The sequence below is a fragment of the Anabas testudineus genome, chromosome 7 (assembly GCF_900324465.2).
Source record: "Anabas testudineus chromosome 7, fAnaTes1.2, whole genome shotgun sequence".
Classification (NCBI taxonomy): Eukaryota; Metazoa; Chordata; class Actinopteri; order Anabantiformes; family Anabantidae; genus Anabas; species Anabas testudineus.
This window is the reverse complement of record NC_046616.1, coordinates 8,403,314-8,430,762: the sequence shown is the minus strand read 5'-3', so window position 1 is coordinate 8,430,762 and position 27,449 is coordinate 8,403,314. Positions and strand designations below refer to the sequence as shown.

At 40.5% G+C, this 27,449-nt stretch overlaps 1 protein-coding gene across 1 annotated transcript; it reads right to left on the bottom strand.

Moving 5' to 3' along the window:
- On the bottom strand, positions 1–26,409 carry mgll (monoglyceride lipase). Its single transcript, XM_026367980.1, has 8 exons — positions 26,299–26,409; positions 24,476–24,611; positions 13,827–13,933; positions 11,054–11,190; positions 5,335–5,445; positions 4,858–4,947; positions 3,429–3,644; positions 1–2,736 (listed from the first exon to the last, which is right to left on the bottom strand). The coding sequence occupies exons 2-8, from the start codon at positions 24,601–24,603 to the stop codon at positions 2,605–2,607; spliced, it is 921 nt and encodes a 306-aa protein (XP_026223765.1). The 5' UTR covers positions 24,604–24,611; positions 26,299–26,409; the 3' UTR covers positions 1–2,604.
- Positions 26,410–27,449: the final 1,040 nt, after the last annotated feature.

Below are 27,449 nucleotides of genomic sequence, written 5' to 3'. Positions count from 1 at the left end.
CCCAAATCCATTTAGTGAGGTAAGATGCAGTATTATGCCGAGCAGAGTCAGTGGCAAGTTAAGTGTTATGTCTTCTGTTAAATGAGTTGGTGTTGATGCCCCCTCCATAAAAAAACAACAGAATTCAGCAGAAAATTTGTGTGGGAAATGCAATGTAACCTATTGCTGTTCTTATAATTGTCCACTAGGGACAGTGTGGGTGGCTGACACTACAAGATGTCTGAATCTGTAGAACAAGGGACTCTGTGATGGACAGAACAAAGAGCACTGATCACATCAACTATAAAAAGAAGCAACCAGAGTCACATGGGGAGAACCAAGGACAGACAGGCTGAGCGAGAGAAGCAGACAGAAATCCGTCTCATTCTTCATCAGCCTTGTAGTGATCGCCCTGGTTACTACACATGTAAATCTGAAAGGAAAGAAAAAAATCTACCTTTATGCCAGACGGCTGCAGTGGTTGCATGTGAATAATGGTCACCGTGGATACCACACTTTGATTCCCTACACTCTCTGCATGAGGCCCTTTGAACTCTAAAGAAAAAAGCTAAAGAGCCGGAGCGACAGAGTCAACTCTGTCTCCAGTATCTGCCCCCTGCATATATTTTCTGCAGGACGTGTATGATATGATGCATGACTTGCCACAAACACCAAAATATCGAGCCTTTCTCCATTTTTGGTATTGAGGGAAGGCGAACACTTGCAACTTTAAAACTCCTGATTCGTGCTGCGGAAACTTTCTTATGCTTTAAATAATGCAGGTATTGAATGTAGCAATACCTGCTAATTACACTCCTCCTGACAATATAAAACTGTGAGCTCAGTGCGTATCTGTCTAGCTTATAATTAACAGCTACCAAAAATATAGGCTCCCATTATTGCTATGGTTTTGTTGAAAACCTATTTGAGGCCAAGGTTGATTTCAAGTAGTGCACACTGGTGCACGCACTTTGAGAACTGACAGGTTCATATTTCAGGAACAGAAAATAAGAGAGATGTGTGATCTTGACCACTGTTTTAGTCAGTCTTATTGCAGGTGGGATTCAGAGATTTGAAAACCTACGGTGCAAATGTGTGTCCAGGGCTCTAGACAGGATTTTAGGATTAATCAGGTCGACTTTCATCCAAAACCTTACTATAAGTAGGCAAATTTAAATGTTTTACATGTTTTTCAATTGAAATTTTATGGCATGGATTTATTATTAATGCTGCCTGAGTTTTCACAAGCAAACATGTACATTGCTGGAGTGTTTGTGTGCCGTCCTTCCTTCCCCATCTATTCTAAAGAACATCCTGTTCATCATGACTATGGCATTGTTCTGAGATAGGGCTTGGATTCCCACTGTGGCCACCCATGCTAGAAATGTATGCAGCCGTATTGCTTTAAAGTCAATTGGTTAAAAATGTTCAAAAAAAACGGCAGATGCTATGTGAACAGACTAAGAGAGTGATGTGTCCCTCTCGTTTCCCAGTTGGGGGCTAGTCTGCAGCTTGAACTTAATGAAGTTATGGCTTCAAACAGTGATGCTTAACAGTGAAGTCAGTTGTGGCCGTAAAGGTCACATGGAGGAGAGACACCTTTTGGCCTCTTGACCTTTGTACCTTCCTTCTGATTCCCGCCTACAGAGAGGGAGAGAGAGACAGCTACTTCTGATAAGTTTGTCTTCTCAGTCCACTGTGTTCTTAACTACACAGACCAAAATAATGGAAATTCACTGTGTCCATTAGATTTTTACAGGTGGTAAAAACATGCCAAACTAATCACATTATTACGCTGATTTGATGATGATGATTTGAAATTAAATGTCAGGCAGGATTTCAATTAATTAAATTATCCATCATGCCAAGCATCTGTCTTTAAAACTGATATAAGAGGTATAAGGTTATTTCTAAAAGAGAGCAATCACAGGGGAGGCAGAGGAGATGGGCTTAGGTTGGATCATAGAGATTAAGATTAAGATTAAGATTAAGAGCATCATTACTTAACTACTGACACTGTGAAAACTCACACATACAGCAGCTCCTGACATGTTGTCCTCTATCTGATCTTTACCTCCAACCTGCCTGCGAAAGGAAGGTGAGCAAAAAACAAATGTTCCCTGTGCAGATCAATAACTTATTACATTACTACTTACAAATCTGGCCTGTATGCATAAGAGATGGAAACTTCATTATTGCACTTGGAACCCCAGTTTATTGTAGCTTAGACTCTGCTGCATTTGAGCTGCACTTGAGTGAGGTCTAATGAGGATGATGTAACGATAAAAAGCCTAAAGGCCAAAATAAATAGGACGCATCCCTGATAGTAGCTTTTGCAGTGAAACTGACCTGTGCTGAGTGTGTACAATAACAAATTTCTGACCACATTATCCAATTTAAATTAGTCGGATGATTAATAGGTACACAGGAGACAGTCGTATGTTCTTTTTGTATAGTATACTATATGCCCAGAGGATAAAGTTAGTAACATTATATATTGAGGAAGTAATTTCTCTGACTACAGAGTGCAATAGTATTGTTATGCCTGCAGACTAGTGGAATGTGAGCAGGCCTCTTGGGGTGAGGTTGGCAGGTGCCTTGGAGCGCTGACTAGGTTGTACAAGTCTACAAGCCTTGTGGTTGTGGCGATGCCGAGGTTGGGAGGCGCTCTGTGATCCAGCTGGTCACCTCCTTCAGCACGGACTCAACTACCTCTGGGAGGTCGTGGTGAAGAGCGTGATAGCCTCCCTCGTAGATCTGGAACAATATTTAGAAGCAATGAGAGACAGTAAGAGAGACAACGCAACAAGGAAATTGAGAAAACGTGTGGTTTCTTTCTGAGCTAAAAAGGTCTAGTCATTTTGTTAGATAAAAAACCACGGCTTTGTTTAACCTGGAGGGAAATAGCAGCAAATTAACGGATGATTTTCTATGACTATATGTCAGTGTGACACCGTGACACATTTGTCACGCTGGTCATTTCTTTGATAAGACATGTGATAAAGCAGTAGTTACACCTCATGAGCAACACTTGATTTTCTACATTTGTCTCATGATTCTAAATAAAAAAAAACAACAAACAGGAACTCTATTCTCTCTTTTCATGACTTCTGTCTCTGATGTTTTGTTTCCCGTCATTTTACTCCTTGTGGTTGTGGTGATAATATGAGCATATGAACTTCCTTCTTTCTCAACACGCAGCCTATACAGTCTCCAGTCTGTCAGTGAATGCATCCTGCTGAAATCAGTTCTGTTTGTGCAATCTTTGAGTAACTTGACTAATTTACATAAAGCAGCATTTAGTGATTGAAAACTATATTTTACATCCAAACATATTTCTAATTACCTGCAGCTTTCGATATGACCTATTATTCTTTCACTTTTTCACAAAAATAACTTCCACAAAAGAGATAAACATAAAAAAAAAACAATACTTAATTCATCCCCACCTTGATTTTCTTGTCTGAGCTTGGAGCTGTCTCGTACATCGTCTTAGAGCCACTGATGCAGCAGAGCTTGTCATCGTCACCATGCAGGATCATGAAGGGCCAGCTGATGGATGGGATGTCTCTCTCGATGCGGTTCACAGCCCCCATCAGCTGCATGGCGAACGACACCCGCATCCCACCGTGAAAGTTCAGCTCATCAGCATCATACGCCTCCACCTGGTACGGGCACAGAAACAAAAGAATTACAGGGAGAAATATATTTTTCATTTGATTTAGTCTTTCACACTTACACAACACATTAGCAACAAGACTCCTTCAACACTGTCCAAGTTGTCTTTTTCCACTTAAACCTGCAGACGTACTGTAGTTAGTTCACCTCAAATTATGCATTTCTTGTCATTTCTCTCTTAATGTAACCATAGCAACTAGGTTTTTGTTATACATGTATGGAATAGTACATTAAGGCCTGAATTTTGGTGTTAAGTATCTATATTTAACAAGCACAATAAATGATGCAGTTGAATCCAAATATGGAAGAAGAAGTGGTTCCTTAAGAGAAATGATGATACTGAGAATGAGAAGAATCCTGGGAAAACCACCAGAGTTGTCAGGCGAGGCTAAATATGGTTAATAAATCTGTGGACCCCTGTGGGAAAAAGAAATAAAAAAAACAAACAAACCAGAAAAATAGAGTCAGCCTGAGGCTGAAGCAGGCAGGAAGACCCGATGAAAGGAAAATGAGAGTTTACATTTCTTTAAATCAGAGCTGAATAGCAGGGGTCACACCCTGTTCCTCTGACATTACACATGAATAGTTTCATGTCACCCACCCGCCCACCCATTCCTACTCATGTTATTTAAACAGAGCTGATGGCCAACTCCAACAGAAGCAGCTTCCTTGGGTTCACATGTGCTGATGCATGAGCTGTGACATAACTCAACCAGTTTAGCAGCTCTGTGACACTAGAAACCAAACTGATGAAAGATTTCCTGACTATGACAACATACTGTACAACATAATGACACTATTCAGTTTGAGGTTATATAAGAAATGTGGCTGCATGATCCCACACGATACACACACATCCAAATACACACTGAACAAATGTGTCCCTTTTCCTCTATTTAGATCAATTTCCTGTAAGTGACACTGTAAATGCACCTGTTTTCCTAATTTGAACTAACACAATACACAAACACAGAAAGTTGGCCAGGGAACAGATATGGACAGGATCCAAAGTATCTGTCGTGCTGTGGTCTTTCATCCTGGGACTGTTAAAAAAAAGGTAGTGGATGACTTCACACGCACAATACACACTAACAAATGCTCCCTTTGAGGCATTGTGAACTCTTTTTCCTGCTACACCCAAACCCAATATTTCATAACAGATAAAAATACACTTCGACCACCCAAACACACATAACTCACCTGTGTCTTATCTCGTGATATCCACTTGGAATCGATGGAGCCCAGAGTGAGGCTGGGAACCACGTGGTTCAGGACCTTCGCCATGAAAACCTGCAAAACGTGAGAAACAAATCCACCAAGGATGTCACTGAGAAACACCGTCTACATTTTGAGTCTTTATAATTTACCTCTTGACAAGATTTAAAATAATCTCGTCTTCTTCTTCGTCTCATCTCGTTTATTCTTCACCTTGTAAATTGGACACACTTATATCTATGATTGAATAAGAGATGGTTTATGCTGCTCAAGTGGTTCTTAGACTGATTCTTTCCCCTGAATCACACAAATTTGATCAGTATGATGAAGATCTCCCACAGCGGGCATGATTGGAATAAGACAAGTGATTTGTAACTGTGACCAGTAATTAGGAAGGAGAGAGGAATGGGGAGTGTCAAAGTGAGCAGAGAGGGAATGAGTGGACGAGTGATTATGTTGTACCTTAAATGGTGTTGCTGAGTCTGGGTTCATCTGGACCATTGGACCTATCAGAACTACTCCAGCAAAATCATTGGGTCTCTCGCAGGCTGTGAGGATGGAGATAGCACCGCCCTGAGGCAGAAAAAGCACACAATATAGATTTTGTAAATGAACTGGTAATTCAGTTGTTCAGTTAATACATGAAGTTTGTGTAATTATAACTTAAACCAGTTCATTTACACTAATTGATAGAGTACAGTAATGTTTCAAACTAATATTCCCGGTCATGTAGAGGTTTGTTTTACAGTGCATCAGTCTTATTTAGTAGGTTTGCAACTCATTCATGTCTCAGTACTCAGAACCTAAATTATATATGAAGTGATAATCCACAAATGTATAACATACTTAAGCATGAAAATTTGATTTCATTGGCTCCATATCGCAGGTTGTTTGTTTTGCGGTCAAGTGACTACATGTATAACCTGGTGCTAGTTGTAACAACTCACAGTCGTGATGTAATATCAACTATGGAGCAGCCTGATCTGTTAGGTATTTGTTTGACTTTCTAGATCTCTAAAGTATTCCAGTGACACAGACTGATGATGGGAAATTAACAAGAAAAAAATACTAGAAAGCTAAAAGTGAGCTACAGACAGGATGTAGAGTTGATAAAGATTAATGCTAATTAAAGCGACTTGAAGACAAGACTGAAGGCAGGGGGCGTGTTTTCTTGGTAAAGGTCTCGGCAAAATAGGTGGAAGGTTTTGTTGAGTGGGAAAGTTACTCAGAGGTCACGACGAACACAAAACAATCTGTCTTTTGTTTAGACGGGCGTGAATTTCCACCCTGCTCTTTTGTTGCTGTTGTCTGCACAGGCTGGGAGAGAAATGTGAGAGCGATCCACAGCGCTCGAAGCTCCACTTGCAACGCAAACAGCAGCACAAGGTCACACCTTGGCAACCGTGGTGACATTTGGTTTTGTGATTTAAATCCCATGATGTAGGGCAATGATAATTAGCAGCTCTGTGGCAGCCAAGACTCAACTCAGTTCGCCCCGGTTAACCATGGCATGGCTTTGCATCTTGTACAAAACAAGTGCATGTGTCTCTGCAGGTGCACAAAGACACACAAGCATGGCGATTCTGCATTGGTGAATCTGTCCCTGTCCCTCTCTCTTTTTCTGGAGACTAATTGGCTTCAACTTTGTTTATGTGAGCTTTCTTTGTCAGTTGTGTGAATATTCATCAGGCTGGGGCCAATGACAGGCTTACATTATGAAAAGAGGCACTAAGTAGAGAAAGACAAAACAATTCCCACCAGAAAATCTCACTTTCTAAAGACACAGGGACACGCTCACACACTGCTGCTTGCATGCATATGCACACAGATTTGATGCTGGATCAAATGGTGTAAATTCCTTTGGGTGATCGGTTCAGCACCTTTCATTCCTGGTTAATAATAACAACAAGATGACTGAATGTAAATTGGTGAAAGGGCCCTTTCTCATGCACACACATTTTGTGTAATGATAGAAAGAGTTTCGTATAAATAGGGAGGAGAGGAGAGAGGCAGAAAGAGGACTGGGACAGAGAAGTCCTTTAAAAGCCGATTAGAGGCCTTCTTACACTTTCTCTCTCTGTACTTGAGCTGAGAGGATGAATACTTGTATTGTATGATGTCTGTCTGGTCGCAGTGGGTGGACGTCATACGTCATAAATTGCCTGAGGGGCTAACATCCTGACATTATATGTAACTGTAAGGTCATCATGCTCATGCTGCACAGTCTATGCAGCAAATGCACATATGAACTATTAGATGTAAATGAACAAGCCGTGCTGTTAATTAGAATAAATAGCTAATACGTACAACTTGGCTGATGTATATATAGTTTTGGAGGTATTTGGTTATAAAACAAAGTATTGGATACTTTAAAATAATGACCTGGTGGAAGATGAAAGGTCAGATGATCGCCACGACATGTGTAGAAAATCCATAAATACAAAGCTTTGTGCTAAAATAGATGCTGTGATGTTTCAGTGAACAAATGCGAACTTTGACCTACTGGTGGTGCTACAGTAGATGAAACGTCAGGGCTCACCCAAGTCAGTAGACCATTTTCTCTGGATATCTTTAATATCTGTACAACATGTATATTTTAGCCTGTATCAAAGTGGTGGACTAACAGAGCAACACTTCCATACTTAGAGCCTCGCTTGACATAGCTAACAATAACACACACACACACACAAAATAGACAGCCTAAAATATAAATATAAGCTCAGTCAGGAAAAAATGTTTATGTTTTTGCTAAATTGTTATTGTTAATGCTAAATCAAATCCACTAGCCTGCTGATGATAGTGCAGCTGGTATGTGAGAATATTTCCCTTTACTATGTCTACACTATGGCTCACTGCAATACAGTCTCCACACGTGGTTTGGTTGTTTTTGTGGTTCTTGGATCATCCCAGTCCCATCGAACAGGCTAAAGAAACAGGACATGAGTAAATGATGCCTGTATAAACACAGAAGCACAATATTTAATTTGGGCTGGGTTTCCTAGTATCTGTTTCAAAGAAGAGGTAAGTCAAGAAAGGAAGGAAGGACAGCTCAGCTGACGCAAGTGAACAAGAAGAAGGGTGGTGCAAGGAGGTGCAACGGAGACTTTGGTCAGCTCTGGCCTAATATTTACAGTCGGATATTTAAACAGATGAGCCGTCTGGACTGCCACAGTTTAATTTATCCAAACTATTTGTGCCTGTGCTCCCACAACCTTGCTGGCTGATTCTTTATATAACTCCAAAGCACTGCTGCACTGTAACTTGTGAACCATAAAAGGCTTGCAAAAGTTAAGCGTTGTGTTGTTTAAAACATCTTAAAGCTGACAGAGAAGGTGCTGTCTTGAATGGACGACAGCTTGATGTAAAAGCCTGAAAGGCTTCTATCGCTGAAAATATTTAGGTAGAATAAAGTTTCACATATCTCGACTGACTCCACAAAACAAGAAGCATCTAATGATAAAACTGCTGGAAAGAAGCTGTGGTTGCTCACACACACTGTCTTTTCACAGATCATTAAGCAACTTGGTAAATTCATTAAGTGCTAATGGAGTTCTCAGTTTAATGGATTTCTCACTTTATAAGCGATCAGGCCTGCACAAATGAATGTCATTAAATCTTTAATGAAGGGTCACTCTATTAGAAAAACGTATAAAGATTGAGGTTGCACAGTAAGTGTCACATCAGCCACTGAGCTGATTACAAAACGTTTAGGTTTGGCAACTTTGTCATGTGTCAAATTTAACAATGGCCTTGCCAGTGCAGCACATAGAGGCTCGACTTGGTTTTGAAATAGATTAGTTACATGCAGGAAGAATTGGTGCACAGCTTCTGAATTACATGCCGAAATTCATTATCTTATCACAAGATCACAAATTTCTGTAGGCGTTCATAAACTGTTGGGAAACAGATTTAACTCGCCTCCAAAGTGACGCAGCAACCCATTATAAAGAGTCTTCCTATTAAACTGAATGGATAACCACCTCATGGTTATATTCCTATACCAACCAGCCAAGATGCACTTTAGCATGTAAAGTGCAATGTCTGTCCCAGCTCAGGAACTTAAGAGGTTATTGCTACAGTATCCTGACACATCTCAGCGAGAAACATGCTTCACTAAGGGATTACCTTACAAAGAAGGTGCACTTTAAAGAATTTATAAATTATTTATGAACATATAAACATACATATATAAAACAAAAATAACTAACTAAAGTAAATTACTCTATTATGACGCAGTTACAGACTAAGGACTGCATTAAACATATAAAAGATTCTGTCTTTTAGTACATTTGCTCCAAATGTTTCTTTAACAACGGCTGTGTTCAAACACTATAAAGCCTATTCCTCCATAAAGCTTGTCATGTCTGCTGGAAGACCTTTTTTTCTTTCAGTTGAATCCAACATGCCCACTGGATCACTGCTGTGCTGTGTGAGATAACAAGGCTCCACGCTTCTCATGGCAAACTAGTTCTGTGTTGAATTTTCATTTCTCCTCCGTGTTTCCTGCTTGAAATGGTTCTTCCAACTGTGAGCTAAAGCTGTGAAATGTCTTGACTTACACAGGTAGTGCCAACCGCAGCCTGTTGTTTCACATCTTGTGACAGTGAAGTCAGCAAACACAAATATTGTAGTCTTGCAAATAAAAAAAAACACGAATGCATTTCATATTAATACAAAATCTGAGCAGCTTTCATTCACTAGAGTTGATGCTCACAGGAGCTCGAGCTGATTTAACCTGCAAACGCTAACAGTAATCGTTTATTATATAACACATTATTTCAGTCTGTGTTATGTTAGCTGCACTGAGAGTTAGTGGGTCACTGAGCACAAAGTAGAGGCTGTGAATGCAGCTCAGTGAAAAACTGAATAAACCGATCAGTTAAAAATAGTCCCCTGGCCAGCCTTGATGCTTTTTGTGTCCAGGACTTATGTAATATTTCTCAGTGAGAATCTTGGTTTGACCATATTTATGCAGACTTCATAAAGCCTCTCCAGGCTGCCGGCTGCTTTCATTGTACAAAACATTATGCACTAAACCTGTCGATATAATAGTAAATGAAATAGACCCAAATACGCTAGTTCATCATTTTACGCCTAGTGCTTTTTAGCATGTGAAAAGATTGATACAAGTCTAATACATATATAGATATATATATATATAATATATATACACACAACTACAGCTAACAGCACTTTTGGCTAGTGCCAAGGATGAAAAAGGAAGAAATGAAGGTTGCGAAATCCATGTTATTATTAAATATCAATGAATGATTAAAGTTGTGTTTCACAGCAGTTCTGCATATCTTCTCTGCAGAAAACGTGTGTAGGCTGAACAGAAACTATTACTCAGTCATTTTCAGGGAAATTATAGAGAATAAAGGGGAATCTACAGTCACATGCACAGAAGGTCAGTTGAACATTACTTTCTGTAATGTAATGTTCTGGCTGGGTAAAGCAGGAACACGCTATTCTCTCCATTACCAAATACAGCCACATTGCCCTTGGGCAGGTCACTGAACCAGACGATGCAGAATTGGTGTCACTGTGTAAAAGGTAAGCAGGAGTTTACTGAGAAGAGAAAACCTGGCAAATCATCCTTAAACAGTTTTCCTCGAATTAAAGATAGTAATTTTCCGAGGTGAATAGGGGAATGATGTACAGTATGTGATGCAATTGCAAAACCACATTGAATCAAATGTCATTAATATCAGTTAGTGTCTATTGTTCTTTTATTCAGATTTAATGCAGTTCTGAGCAGAACAGCATACACTCACATTTTTCATGGCTGACTATCTCGAAACATAAAACCACTTCATAATAAGAGCGTTGTGCCATTTAGTTAATTTGAATATCACATTGTTGCAGAAAACCTCTTATTCTCCATTCCTGTGCTTGAACAGGGCTTACTCTTCACTTTTATGCAGCTGTTTGTGCTTGCGTGTGTGTGTGTGTGTGTGCGTTAAACATATTGTACCAGGAGCTATGAAACCCGTTGAAAGTATATAATGTAATTTCACACCAAACAAAGCAGCCAACAAATCTGGACACAAATACAGTCTCACTATTACCTGTACTGTGTGTAATACGGTAATTTGATTAAAGTAAAAGGACACAGAGGTATCCTTTGTCACTATCAAATTATTATTCCAGTTCCTGCAGCAGATCACGGAGAGTGTCCTACCATGGAATGACCCAAAATGAAGATGGGTAGGTTGGGGTGGCGGGACTTCATCAGGTCGACATGTTGCAGGACGTCTCTGATGTAAATCTGGAAGTCTTTGATATTCATCCTCTCTCCTTCACTCTGGCCATGGCCCACTATGGAAGGGAACAAGAATGAACAGGGAGGTGAGGAGATAACCTGGGAAATACCATCATAATGTGACTTAATAGTCGGCATCTACTGCTTTACGATGTGTGTGGAGAGTTAGCACTATAACGCTGAACCTTAACCTCAGAGATGAACCTCGGGATGGATGAGGTACAGATTTAAAGAATTAAGTGGAGTGCAAAGATGGACAAATGAAGAGCAAATTAAGTCAAGAAAAATTAAGCAAAAGCAGGAGCAAAAGATGAGAAAGAAAACGAGAGAAAGAAATGTCATTGACAGATGGGAGGAAGGAATGTATGAATATGTATATTTGTATGCATATATATATATTTATACATATATATGTATATATAGGTGTGTGTGTGTGTGTTCTTCCCAAGCTAGTTGCTGAGAGGTGAGGCTGGTTGCCACAGCAACCAATGAATCAACAACATCACTAAACATTCACAGCATGTGCTGCTCACACTTTCCAGGTCTCGCTCTGTAATTTTAAGTGTGTGTATTTTTGTACGTCTTTGATGATCATGACAGCGTGAAAATCAAGGTCTGGTACAGGAGTGAGTGACGGAGCACTGCACACTTCATACTGATACACATTCTATCTTCCCTCCCCAGTCAAATGTATTAACACACATAACCATTCGGACAAATATATAGATGCTGTATAACACAGATCCATTGCTGCATCGTTAGACGAACTGAAACCAAAGCAGATTTTTACCACATTTTCCTATACATCAATAAATAATAATAAATCATAAAGTAACTGGATTTTAGAGTTAATGATAAAACAAAGCCGACAGTCATTGTAGTAAGACTAATGAGTTCTGCAATTTTGACAAGCCAGTTGTCCTAATAAGTTACAACTGGGCCAGTGCATTAAAAATGATGCACAGTGACACAATCAGTGACACAGTCACTCACAGAGATCTGGCAGCTTCATCTGGATGCCTAGTTCATCCTTTCATAGCCCAAAAAGACTTTTGCACAGTACTGTATATAATATGTATATTTGTATATGTACTGTATATTCAATTTTTCTGATAATGAGCTCTTGAGCAACATACTTAAAGTCAGTCAGAGCTACGGGAAAAACAATCTTTGCACAGCCTGATGGATTCAGAGACTTTGCAAACCCTGATTTAATTAAATGTCAAATTTCCATTATTTCCCTAAGGTAATGAGAAGGCAACATGATTAAAGCATTGCCAATCAATATTAGGCCGGTACCCTGCTGTTATCAGTGTGTCTCACCAACAGCCTATTATGACATTTCACCACTGAATGATTAAATCTATATCCATATATTTGTGCTTCCACTTCCAGCAAAATGGAAAATGATTTATGCGTGTCAGCTCTAGTCTTTTAATCAGTTTTTAACCAGCTAGTACTGCATATTGAATAATTTTGGATGTTGTTCTGAATATTCCCATAGTAGATAGATGCAAGGTGTGTCAAATGGAAGAAACCTCTGGCCTGTACAGTAAATGACTGAAAAAGAAATACATGAGACAAATGCAATAGAAATGTAAACTGTTTAAATACAGTGTTTATCAGTGTTATGTTACAGAACACTTTAAACCAACATGACTATTCTTTCCTTAAATTATGTGAAATTAGTCTTTTGTTTACAAAGTAATAACATGATACAATTCACTTTATACATTGTGTCACAGTAATTCATCAACACTATAAACAGTGCTGCACAAAACAATATGCTACTTGATAGAGCCACATCTGTCCAGTCTCTTACGCTTTTAGTCATATTTTCATTCTCTAACGCTCTTTACTGTAAATGTTAAGTCAGCTGATGCATGATGCACACAGCATCATCTTCTCCACCAGGATGTGGGTTGGAGAAGAAACACAACTGCCACTGGAGAAGGTGGGAGAGATGACACAGTGTCAGCTGTATTAGCTCAAGTTGCAATTGTCAGCCTTGAAATAACATTAGCACTCGTCCCCACTACATTTAAGTCTACAGAACTGTTAATGTAGCTGGGTCTGGCAGTGAGGTTGCACCTGAATGACTACCCACAGGGCCACATTTCTCACAGAACTAATGCAAATTGACTCTACCTGAAAAATCATCATGCCATGATGTTTACCTAAGAGATCTCTTGCTAGGACAGCTGCAAGAGCCTTTAAATTCCACTAAGACTATTTATATTTGAGCAAAATAACTGAACCTAACCTTTGAACCTGCTATGGACGATCTGTTTACAGTTCTTCAGTGTCATAATAAGGATCAGCTGAAAGTCTTAGTTATCTACATGACTGGTCTGCCTGTTAGACGAGTTTAGAACCAGTTCAACCAGTGCTGCAGCAGAAAAACCAACACTAAGTTTTTTTTAGCAGTGTATTATAAGCACAGAAACTACACACTTCCACACAGAGGCACTGCGGCAGAACAATGGAGCAGTGTAACACAGAGCCTAATTAATTTTCTCTAACAGGCTTAGTTCACTCAACAATTACCAAGAAGTGTTATCAGACAGCGAGGGGGATGATGGGTTTTCTTTGTAGTTAGGCACAAGCTATTTTGTGATGAACACGGGGGCAACAATGAGCGTAGGTGTAAATGCATGCATTAATATAATGTACTGTAAGGTGTGTGACTCACCATGGTCGTGTGCGAATGCCAGTAGGGACCGTTCTTTCAGTCTCTGTGCAATCTCTTCATATGGCCCAGAATGCTCCCCGGCCCCATGAGAAATGAACACCAGAGCCCTGATAGGAGGAAAATAAATAACTCATTTAAAAGTTAGAAAGATAAACATAATGATAGCATTTTTCTGCATGGGAGTGTTGCACGTGGGTTTGGTGATAAAGTCTTGTACTGCTTTATTATATGACTGTGTGTGAGTGTGTTTAGGTGTGAGACACAGAGATTACGATGCAGGATGACTTAAAAAAAAAAGGCAGACAAAGATCGGCAGACAGAGACTCAGAGCGAGACAGCCTGTGTTTTCAGAGATAGCAGCTATGATCCATCTGTCCGTCTATCTGCCTCAGCACACCCCTGCCTGCCTGACTCCAAACACACACACTGAAGGAATCCAGTAAAACACAACATCCATTAACACACAAAAAACAGCCATGACGTCCCTGCTCTATTTTCATGGAAGATTAATACCATGGACCTAAAAATGAGAGGATACTGTTCAGCTAAATAGAGGCAGTATGTTTTAAAGCACTGGCTTCAGTGGCTCAGTTTTCATACATGTTTGTTTATTAACTGATTTATGATGTATTCAATCAAAACAACTGCAAGAAAATAGACACTTGATAACAAACAATCTGAAGTTTTGCTGTTAGTTTGAGGCAGAATCATTTAGCTGATGAGGTATTTATGTAAAATGGGCTCGAATTTCACTTCTCACAGAACTCATTTGTTTTGTTTCCAAGTTGTTTTGCGGCTGTAGAATCTGTGTTTCATATTCATGGAGACAAAATCTTTGTTTTTTGGATTTGCACTGTTTTTCAATGAAAATGTACTGAAGAGCCAGCTCATCCATCCTGAGGTAAGGTTGTGTCAAAGCAGCCTTTATTTGTTTAGCTCACTTTCACTGTGTTTCGGTAGGCCTCAAATCACCTGTGTTTTCCGGCCTCATTCTTTACTATTAGACCGTTAACTGGTCCCTCCCCACCTGCTCAGCTGCAGTTCATCCATGACTATTGTACATCAGGGTCTTCTGCTCCCCCAGCCCTAAAACAATGCCCTTCCTGGACTCTCACATGTGGCACATTTTTGCTCATGTTTTCTGCTCCTGTTCTTCACCATGAACACACCTCACATCATCAATCAATTCCAACTTTACTGTCATCAATGGGTAATTTTCTGCTCAGAGTACAGATGACATGACATCCTGAGCTGTCACACAGGATGGACTGTACTTTATTCAGTAGCTGCTTTTTCTGGACGTCAGACAGTGACTTCGACCACTGCGTTTAACCAACACTGAGCATGCCAAGCCAACAGCTGAATAAAAGCTGTCATCACAGTTCTGTCAACCTTGAACTTGGCACAAATGTTGTTGATTGAGGTGACCAAGTATTTAAACGACTCAAGCCTGACCATTTATCACAATGCAAGTAGACTACGCCTAAAATCAATACGCATCTCCTTAGTTTTGTTTACATTCAACTCACAGAAGGACTCACAGCACCATTTAAAAAATTCCACCACAGGTCTGAGAAGTGTCCGCTCACGCTTTGAGTCGTGCAGGTTAACAAGTCCAAGATCAAACCATCAACATAACCATCAAACCAAACTGTTCTCTACCATGAGGTGGGGCTGAAGAGTGTGAAGTAGAGCAGGATGCCACTCCCCAATTATAATAGTTCTGTACTTTATAAATTCTTTCTAATTCAATTCTCAACTGACTTCATAACAAGTGATGTTGGTGACACAGGCCAGTCATTCAGTGACTTTGGGTGGGAGAGTTTGGCAACAGCGACCACAGTGGATTGTTTGCATTGTTTTGGGACACATTAAAAAAAACAAGCTCCCATCAGTGCTCTATAAAGACATTCAGCCAGCGTTGGGCCTCCAGTTCATTCTCTCACTTAGGACCCAGTTTGTCACCACTCAATGTCCACCCTTCTCCCCTCACTTGCACATATTCCAGCCCCCTGGCCACAGGTTTCACGCCCTCGGTTGACCCCGTCTTTATGTTATCCTGCCTTGTCCTCATCGTCAAGGTGTCCACCTCAACTTCTCCATTCCCTGAATACTTATTCGCTTGTGTTCATGTTTTTGTTTTTGCACTGTTACTCCATGCCAAGTCTCCAGCGCCAAGAGTCCAGTAGTCCCAGTGTTTTCGGCCTTTTCTTTCTGGCCTCTCAGGGGAATACTCGTTCCCCTGAGTTCCTGTTTTTGTTTTCACCCTGTTTCAACACACCTCGGATCCCCTGAGTTTTCTGATTTTCCTTCCAGGTCAAACACACTCACACAGCTCACAGTTACCTGGCTCTTTCTTCGCCCAACCATACACTTTACCTTGAAAGCATCTATTCATGTCTTTCGAATTAGATTTATCATTTAAATAATGACATCCTTGTATCATTTGCATGCAATCATTTGTATGATAAGGTTTGGTCCACATTTACTTTAAGGCAAATTAACATCCTCTTTCCACTTTATAATTAATATGATACGTAAAACATGCCCTGAAGGTAAAGAGTAAAAAACAGGTTATGTTAAAGAGAGCAATTTCCTTTTTCTTTTACTTCAGTGCACATTAAGCGGAAGAGCAGCTCTGAAAGCAGTGCTGAGAAGTCTGTGAGAACTTCAATCAACAGGAGCAGACAATTAGCCCAAATATATTCAGTGACAGAGAAAAAGAGAACAAAGAGAAACAGGGAGAAAGTGAAGTGAGAGTTGTGTGTGTGTGTGTGTGTGTGTGTGTGTGTGTGGTTGAGGAAGAAGAGAGTCGCTCTCATTTCACTCTTTGCTCTTTCCCTCCTTTTAAAAAGCCATCCCCTCTGGCTACGATGTGTGTCCGTGTGTATGTGAGTGTGTCAATGACAGCCTTTGTTTAGGCATACTGTTCCCTAAAACACATGCAGAGGGGCAGCAGGGGGTTGATGAGGCTAATCTGGGTTAATTGTAAAGACGACTGTACAGTGAACTACACACTGCACACTCCACTGAAAACCAGAATGTGACATTTGTAATTTGCCATCTTGATTTTTTTTCTCCTCATCCATCATTTTCTGAATACTTCTCCGATCTTTCTGCTCTCTTCTTTTTTTTTTGCTCCATCTTTGCTTCCTCTTGTTCATTTTAGCTTTAACAAAGGCCAAATGTCAACGTTTTAGGAAGGTTTGAAGGTTAATTACCCAGGCATCTAATCTTAACAGATGTCTGCATTCATTCAGCTTCAGCTATGTGCAGACAAGGAACAATATTTCAGGCATCAACAGTATGTCGGCTCAGTCATGCAAAGCCACTTTCCGTTTGCTAAAAGTGGTCTGGTAAGGCTCAAGAGGCATTTGGTTGAAACAAGTGTTATTTCAACAGGCTGGGACATTTACTACTGTATGTAGAGGTTACCCTATGATAAATGTAATAAGTCCAGAACACTATTTTTATAAATTTATCAATACATTTTTTTTACTAAAATTAGACTCATTGTTGAATGAGGCTTTCCTTTGTAACTTAAATGTCTGTCTGTATGTAATTGCTTGCAACATTGAAGTTTAAAGTAATTGCGAGTGACACATTAATCTACACCTCCCCTCATACTCTGTTTCTTTGAGAATGATGAAATGAGGCAGATTACCAGCAGCACTTCACCGACTACGAGCAGATCTTCATGACTTAGAGTCCTCTCACTGCCTCTAACTTTAAATAAGGAGCTACTTTTAGGCTTAAGATGTTTTCTAAAAAAAGGCACCTGGTATTGTAAAGCTGATACTAACTTCTATTTAAAGGCAAGGTAACATGAACCAATTACAGTTGACCAGGACATGTTGACAGGGGTCAGCATGAGAAAAATGTAATCCTGGCGACCTGCTGCATTTAGAGCTGAGTGGCCACGGACTGTTCAGTGTGCCCATACTGACCCATCACAGATTCTCACTTCTCAAGGTGATGTCTTGTTTTGTCCAACAATACAATCTCAATCTCACTTCTCCTGGGAACTGGGGACCCACTTGTCTCCCACACCGTTTCGGTTGCTGGAACAACATGGCTTATAACCAGCCTTATTAAAACACAAGAGAGAGTTTAGTCCTCCCTCTGGCTCGTCTCGCAGCTATTCCAAACAACCACAGGCCCAAAACAAAGCCAAGGCCCTAATCCCCTTAATGCAGTGCTGACTGGCTACTCCAAGGTTATTTAGGAACTCTCACACCTTCCAACTGTGCTCAAATGCCACATTCTGCACCTTGAACTGTGGATTTTGCACAGTTAAAAAATCTTTGGCATTTTAGGCATCTAGCCTTTGCTCCACAACAGAATCCACGTGTTCAACTACAACACTTCTATATACAATTCAATTTTACCATCCATCGCTCTTTACATCACATCATTAATTTCCTTTTCTGAATCAAAAACAAACCATCAACATTTTTCATTTTAAACAGGAAAACTAAAGGTAGACACAATAAAATTAATTAGCTGTTTTCCTTTCTGGGTGTTGGTGTTTTTCATTATGTCAACACTTATTATGAAACTTAAGTAGAATAGGTATTAGTAACACCTGTGTTTTTCATGCCGTGGTAACTCCACTCCTTACTCCACCCTGAGTCTGTTTTGTTATGCCTGTTCTGGCAAGACAAGGTAAATTGGTTTAATCAACTTGACTAATTTAAAACACTTGTGTAGGTGTGCAGGCCTCCAAATGAGCTCCTAGGATGTAGACTACTGGATACAAAGTCCATCCACTTGTGTTAAATCTAGAAGCTTGCATTTGTCAGCAACATTTTATTGGATACTTACTGAAGGACCTGTTCACTGCTGCTTCTACTGGTGTCGCTTTGCATAAACATACTATTAACACCATGTTCATGTCCACGTGACGGAGCAGTAACCAGAGGGCACAACGGCCGAACACTGGCATGTTAATCTGATTAATGGACTTAGACTGCTCAGAACCAAATGATGCATGTGTGTGTCTTTATGTTCATTCAATACAATCTTTATGAGGACATTATGGCCGGTCCTCAAACATTCAAAGGGCTGTTTGAAGATTAAGACTTTAGGTTTTAGGGTTAAGTTTAGAACTCAGTAAGGGATCGAGCACTCTGCTGTTTAGGTTAGGCAGGTTTAGGTAGTGGGCTATTGAATGCACCATGTAAATGAGAACTCCCATAACACTGATAAGCATGTGCTTATGTGTGTGTGTGTTCCTACTCGTACTGTATGTGGGTGGGCGACCACATCAGTACTGTTAAGTGCAGAACTAGTAAATGTACATTTATGGGAGTGTGTGGTAAACATAGAGTTATAAAAGCAAAGATTAAAAGGAAAATAGAAAGAGAGGACCAAAGATGGAATGAGCAGAGACATCAGTAGCTTTAGAAAAGCTATAAAAAGGAGCAGAAACAGCTCGAGCACACTTTTGTTGCAGGCTAGCTCTGTGTCACCATCCGCTTGAGCGTCATTTGAATTTGAATTTGAATTTTGTCTGATATGGTTTTGATATGTTAAAAATAAGGGGAGAGAAATTAACCATTTCCTTCTCCAAAACATACATTAACAGCACAACATTGAACGCTATAATCCTCAGAAATGTAAGGTAGGGTTGTTGAAGCATACTATAATAACAACTGACCGACAGAAACAGAATAAATAAAACCTAAAATGAGTAGAAGAGCAGTAACATTTTCCTTGGGGAACATGTTTTGAGTGAACTGCTGTGTGTGATCTTATTTGCAACAGAGCTACAAAGCTCGCTATGAGCTTATCTCTCCTCTTCTGTAACTCTGTTCTGAATGAAGCGATGTACAGTTTCCAGAGTGCAGCGCCAGAGGGAGAAAATAGCACAGTATCGAGTATTGACATTGAGAAATGTTTAAGACAATGTCTGACTTGCTACAGGAAGCAGTGACAGGAAGATTTGATGCACTTGGAGCAAAACAAATGGATATGACAGAGAAGAACAATGTGACAGGTGGAAATGACATGGAGTCTGGGGGATTAAGTGTGAAAACCGGTATGGAAACGAAAGCCAGAAATGGCATAATAGAAAAAATGTGCTGCACAAAAACACACAAAACACAGAGGAAATTGCAGTGTGAAGGAAAGTAAAAGGAGGCAGGCAGTCTGCAGGAGGAATCAGCAGGACGTTTTACACTAGTGATATGAAAACGCAGAGAATTATCACAGCTCACGAAGGCTCCACAATCATTTTAACATTTTACCTATAGTGCAGATTGTAGCACAGTGGCACTCAAGGTGTTTTATTTAGGGTGCAGTACAGCAAAAAATACAAAATCATGTAAAACTGCTATCTTGTAAACATTTGCAACAAACTAGCTGATATTGTAATCCAATGAGGAACCAGACCGAGGGGAACACTGTGCTGCTTCACCTTATATCACACTGCTCGTTGTTCGTGCACTGTACACATTGATCTGTGGAGTTTATTTAAGGAATTTAACATGTTTACACTATAACTGCTACTACTTTCTCAATAAGAAAATACTCAACACTTGCTCTTACACCACCCTACACTCTCTAACATATAGCAGCTGAAATAAATCTAATGTGTAGATATATAGATATATAATTATAGTAACAATAGCAATTAATAAGTAACTGCAAAATTAACATCAGTGGAGTGAATATGATAAACGGACATTGTTTTCTGCCTCGTCATACTAACTTGCACATTTACTCTCTAATTTACTCATTTACTCTAATATTATAGTATATTATACCCTAATATACTATAATACCTGGCTACAGGCAAAAACCCAAATGGCTTATGAACTACAAAGTTATAATCTTTGTAAAGGATCCTCAGATAAAAAGTGTAACAGCAGCAGTGAGCAGCAGGAAATGAAATAATCTGAGAGAAACTCAACCAGACACAACCAGAGAAAACATCAATAACAGCGTGACCCAATCACACATTTGTGTCTGTTATATACAGTGTTTTTTCCTTTATGTCAAAACACAGGTGTGCAGTGCATGTGTGTGTGTGTGTGTGTGTGTGTGTGTGTGTGTGTGTGTGTGTGTTTGTCAATATAGAGCCCCAGTCAGGTATCTGTTAATCATTGTCGGGTCACCCCATCACCTCTCCCCCCTTCAGCCTATTTCCTGGTTCTAGTAAAAAGGTTTTTCAGGAACCTGTCACCTTTGATCCACTTTAAACTCAACTATGCTAATAACAAACATTTCCAATAAAGATAGTGACATATTTATTTTTTTCCACCTGTCTTGTCTTCACACTGAATATGATTGAGTATGCCTGTTCTTTGTAAATCCATACATAAACGTACGCTTAGAGGTTTGTATCTGCAGAGGGAATTTACTAGCACACAGACAGTTTTCTTCCCTGTCAACATGTTCGTGCTCATTCCACAAGGAATCAGATGAAAGGAGACACATTTGACCTGAAGTGTGTAAAAAGTGAGTGAACGACACAAATCAATATCAGGAAGGTTAGTTCTACTGACATTTGACACACTCAGTGTATGGCAGTTATTTAGGCTAAGTTCACATTTGATGTCATTATCGTCCTTGAAATACATTTACACTTACGATCATTTACACTAGTTTATAAGAGAATATGTGAGTGAAAGGTTTTTAATTCGTCCCCTGCTGCTGCTGCCATGTGTTATCATTCACAGTAGACTTAGTTTAACTACAAATAAAAAGGCAACTTTGCAAAGTCACCAACATATAATGTTTATGAGTTTTTGGATGATGAATTAACTGATTCCTCTCCACGCAGGTTAAGATTTAATATTAAACAGGATTCTTAATTTCTGCTTTTCTGCTCAACATACACTCCCTACAATAAACCCACTGAGCTAAGTCTTTGAATGTAGGCCTCCTGCCTGCTACCATGGTTAGCACACCACATTACAACTTTAGAGGTGTTCACACATCTAAAGTCCTCTTATATTATGTTTTCTGTTGGCGTTTTAGCCCCTAAATCTCATATTTGGAGCTGTATCATTACAGCAGCATCTCCTGCTGTGTTCTTGTTGTTTTTACATAAAACTAATAATTAATTAATTTATAAGGAGGTTAGAGATGGACAGCAGACACAGATCAGCATCTAGCTAAACTACATCTTCTGAAACACTTTGTCACTACATTACTAACCTGGCTGCTGTGATGAGTGGTGATGTCTAAAGGATGGATCTTCCAGACCACAGAGCACCCTTTTGTTGTGAAACATCAGAACTTGTGTTAAAAAAGGAGATGTGTATGATAGACAGTGTGTTGCAATGTCTCATTTTGTGTTCAACAGCATATAGAGTATGAGAAGGCATCAGTGGTGAAGGTATGATTTTACTAAATTGCTTTGGTTTTTCAAGCCTCTAAAGTTGCAATAAACCTACCTCAAAGGAGCTGCTGAGTCAGCTATAACATCTCTTTACTCTGTGAAAGTCTAATGCAGCCTCTGTGGATTTGTTACTGTGTTGTGTTTGCAGTTTTGCAGAATTAATCAATTCTCATTTTGTTGCAATGAATTAGGCAAATCTGAATACACCGCACACAAAATAAACAGTGTCCACTCGGCAGATGTTGGTGTCACACCCCGACTGACAGCACCTTATTGACTCTTGTCTGTCTCTTTGCAAACATTTCTAGCGTGGCCACCGGCCTCCATTGAGAAAGCTCTTATATAAGCCTTCCAATGTTTCAGCTGTACAGTACAACACAGAGGGATCTGCAGCTATTTCTGAGTAGTGATTCAGTTATTTACTTTCAAAATACACAGTTTGCAGGACAAAATAATTTGCATTTGCTAGTTTGTTTTCAGCACAAAGTTTTAAATATATGACCAAGTGGATGCATACGTAGGTTTTTGTTCGCGTGGAAGGAGAGGGTACAGGACTGAGAAGAGCTTAATAGAGCCTAATAAAACAAAAACAATTCCAAGTTGTTTCAATTTACACACACCCAGGATAAATAAAGCAAATACACACACATGCACACGTGCTGTTAGAAACTATGAGCCATGGTTTATGGAGCTATTACACAGCAGAGACACAGATATAGTGTCAGTTAATGAGTCACTGCTGCACTGACACATATGAACCTTGTATGTGTATGTGTGTGATCAGTAAGACATTGACTCCAGATGTGTGGTTTAGTGAGTTTAAGTATGACATCTGCACTAAGTTTCATGCAATGGCCTCAACCACGTGTGGAGCATGCAGGGGAATCAGACAGAAACTGAAAGTGCATAATATGGGGGTCTCTGTCAGCAGGCTGTGGTAAAATGACTGTTAAACCCAGTCAGAGCGGGTTTTTAACAAACTGGATCCATTAATCAACTAGTTGTGTTGTTCGATGTCTTTTTTGGCTAAAAAACAACGGTGCCATTTAGACTCTTTCACACACCAGAATGCCTGATGAGTCAGGATCTCCGGCTCTCTTGCAAATGAACTATGATGTTGTTGATTAGCATTGACAACATAATCCCGATCCACTACAAAGAGCAACCTCAAAGGGTTTATGGGTGCAAGGAGACAGATGTTGGCATGACGAAGAAAGAGTTTCCTTGTGGAGAGCTGGTCGGTTTAATCTGTGTTGGACTGTAACAGAATTAAGGTTTGAACTGCGCCAAAGACAGCTAAGATATTGTTTTTGTGTCGTTGGTGTTGGCGCAGGTGAATATAAAAATATGCTGTGAAATGTGCCATCTGCTCGTTTTTTAAAAAAAGACTCTACTGTGACTACAACTAAACACGGACTGATACACTGGCAGGTTAAGTTGGAATTACTGCTCCTGTTTTTTTGATTTTCTTCTAAACGAGGTCACGACCCAGTAAGAGTCACTGCTGCATCTGCCAGTCACCACAATGAGGAGATTTACATAATTATAACGTTTAACGAGCCTGGTTCCACTGAATGAACTGTCCAGTCTGTCCTGTCTGACCTAGCTGCGTTGGATTGGAGTAACACGACTAAGAGTATGTGCATTTTAAGTGGAGGATGTGTTCAAATATGCATGGACCTAAGTCAGACTTCCTAACCTGCATTTATTACTATTGGGTTACTGAGTTACAGCTCGGAGATCCTTCTGAGTCAGTGTTACTCTTATAATGCACTGCCATGATGTGAAGATGCAAAGAACTAATTCAAATAATAAGAAAATTTAAAAAACTAAAATGATTAGTGGAAGGTTGTTTGACCAGACACCGAGCAGATATGACTTAAAATAAATAAAGTTGCTGTTGATGATGCAGGTGTTGTTGTGTGTTTCGCTCTCACGGTCACACACTGATGTTGATTTTATCCTCTCAGACATAAATGCCCACTCCTGTGTAAAGCAGATAGACTAGATATACCCAACCATTCATTCTTATTACAGCTGGGTGCTGACCTGCACATGTCTAAACATTAACATACAGGACCCCAGTCCAGTCCTCATGCCACTCCTGGACTGAAAAGTGACTTGGATCACCTTCCTCTAATAGCACAGGACATTTAAACAGCTTCTAAAATGAAGCCATCTGCTTATAGAGCACCGCACACACACACACACACACACACACACACACACACACACACACACACACACACAGACACACACACACACTTTCCGCCAGGTTTTTCCTGCTCGCTGCTCCACTGACCTTGGCGGGCTGCCGGGCTCCCAGTAGCGGCAGAACAGGTACAGTCCATCGGCGTTGACGATGTGCGGCAGGTCGGCGTAGGGGACTCCCTGCGGGCTCCGCCGCGGAGCAGCTCCCAGCTCGGGCATGGAGGGTTCTGCAACAGAGACACGGAGCAGCGATGACAACACATCGTCGCCGTAGAGGTAGCAGCTGAAGGCGGCGACGAGCAGGCAGGTGACGGCGGTGACGGCGTGCATGGCTGATGGAGGCTGCAGTTTATTTATGTTGGCGCGTGTTTACGCGTGCATCGGAGATGACAAGGTTTGATGGTTGGACCGGATATGTGCCTGAGCCGCACACACTCACACGTGCACACGCACACGCACCCGCACACACAGTGTCGTCAGAGCGTCCGCAACGACCGGTGTTACGTCATGAGGCCATATGCTCCGCTTTCCACCAAGGTCCCTCCACCCTCCCTCCTCTCCCTGCCCCTCTTTGCCTCTCTCGCTTTATTGGAACCACCATAATAATTTTGCCACTTATGAGGAGAGTTTTGCCAGAAGGTTGGAGCCTGTGAAGGTTTCCAACGTCCCCTCTCGGCTGAATCACTGTACTGTCATGAAAAGCAGAATAATATTGACACTAAAGCATCATTACAATCTAAAAATCATCAGGTTCAATCATCTGTGATAGAATTTCATCTTTAAATCACATGAAACCTAACCACTGGACTATCTGTCTCTCTCTCACCCCCCCCGTTACGCACACATCCGTCCACACCGGCTCACTTCTTTGTTGTCCTGCTAAACTGAGCAAAGCTGCACCAAGAAATATCGACAAACAAGCAAACCAGCAGAAAAAAGAACAGGTAGAACTGGTGCAGCTCTTCTGATCCTTCCTCCACCTCTTTCTCTGTCCCTCGCGTCACCGAGGCTTCTCTGGCATGTGGCACGGCTGGATGTACTACTTAGTATGTACAGTGTTAATGACATGTGCGGCTGGATAATGAAGGTGACTTCAACACTACAACACTAAAAATAGTTGTAGCGCTATTTCCTGAAGTGAAGGTGTCGCCTCGCAGCCCGTAAGCTTGCACTTTAATATTTAATAAGCTATAGCGAGTGCTAATGAACCCATTAACAGATTAGTGAAGCATAAGGCTTCTTGCATTATGGAAATCGCCTTACTTGAAACATCCAGTCTATCTGCTATTAATGCGACTATGAACTGTATTCGGATTAATTTAAGCCAGAACAGCTTTGGCAGACTTTACAATAGGCAAGATTTATAGTCGCATCCTGATCTCTTCGTCTCATTTCAGCTGACAGAATTAACACTCATCATGTGCATGTGCATCACACATGTGGAGATATGACCACTACACATGTGTGCGTGTGAATGCATCATTACTAGAAACTGTCCCCACGACATGCGTGCGCAAAACCTCCCTTTTGTTTTCCTTTGCGCTGCAATCAAACATTCCCACCTTCACGCACGGGGGACATTCTCCACATAACTGGAGATAAGGGCGACACTGGTCCAGGTGCAGTCCTCTGCCAATGCAAAGTGTCGCTAATTAAGCTGAGATGAACGCGTGGTAAAGAATCGGATCATCTATTTTGGCTGCTGTAGTGCAATACGCGCCACAGCAGCAGATCTGCGGGTTTAATGTGAAAAAGATGAATGGTGGGAGACAGAGAAGATGCTCCGTGTGCGTAAAACTGAAAACCAACAGCTAGAGCAGTACACACTGACTCAATACTCCGGAGTGTCCATCGGGTCAAAGCTAAGCCTGCAGTGAACAGTGCACATAAGAATATTTATAAGGATGAACCAACCTGCACTGAAGTTTCAGCTTCTCGGACTCTCTCTCTCTCTCTTTCTCTTTCTCTCTCTCTCTCTGTGCGATGCTCTGCTCTCGCCACCCGCCAAGAGAAGAATGCACTGAGCGACTGTTGTGGAGAAACTAAAGAAGTATTCACACACACCCTTTCTTCCTCTTCCTCTCTCTCTCTCTCTCATATACACATTGCACAGGCGGGGATACAGCCCGTCTCTCTCTCTTTCTGTTTAGCATCATTGACTTTAAAAAAAACCCAAAAAGGGCACATGGTTCAGTCCTCATAGTTAGACACATCAGATCAGACCCACTGATATTTATTATTAGTATCATGTATGGATCTCTGTTTCTTTATTCACTGTGAAGCTTCCACCTAATAACGCCTCCAAACTAAAATGACATGTCATTGTTTTGTGAAATGACTCATGTTTTCTGATCTAACTGGTAGCACAACATTGTTTGCCATTACATAAATGATGGTTTTACGATCTGTCGTCTCTGATTTGAGTAGATTTGATATTCTAACCCTGCTTGGTTAAAGCAGCATGAATTGATTTTTTTGGCCACTTGGGGGAAACATAAATGTTACATGAGCTGTGAGTGTCTTTACAATTCTACACATGTCAGGGACAGGAGGTGTTTTAATATGTTAGAAATTAAAAAGGGGATCAAACCCTCATTATACACAGAACGTCAGCTTATGAAAAAACCTCCACACCTTTAAATAGTTATCATGAACTTAGCCAACAAGACAGAAGATGAACTCTCTCTAGGTGTCACCACCTTCACATCACACACATTTAAACTATTATTAATAGATTCACCACCCACATATTTCTTCGGACTGGTTGGAAGAAGATTAACTCTCTCAGACAGAAAACAACATGAGAGTGAGTATTGAATTCAAATTAAATGGCAGTTCAGCTGCTTCGGAGCAGCTGGAAAATCTTATTTTTAGTGACCTCTGGTGGTTTAACATCTCAACATGCAGCAGCAACGTACAAGTGTGCATAAGGGGCTGCGCCTGCAACAAAAAAAGCACAGTTTTACTGATGGTGTTGCATCTCTGAGATTCAGTGCTCATGCACAGCTGGATTTGTTTTGCACCAGTAATTTATCACATGTATATAAATTACATCGTGGCTGTGA

What these genes read in the sequence shown, in the direction of transcription:
- mgll (XM_026367980.1), bottom strand. Translation starts at nt 24,603, where the DNA reads ATGCCCGAGCTGGGAGCTGCTCCGCGGCGGAGCCCGCAGGGAGTCCCC. An exon ending in GGCATTCGCACACGACCATG is followed by an intron (nt 11,191 to 13,826) that starts GTGAGTCACACA and finishes TCCCTTCCATAG; the next exon opens with TGGGCCATGGCCAGAGTGAA. An exon ending in ACTCAGCAACACCATTTAAG is followed by an intron (nt 4,948 to 5,334) that starts GTACAACATAAT and finishes CACGTTTTGCAG; the next exon opens with GTTTTCATGGCGAAGGTCCT.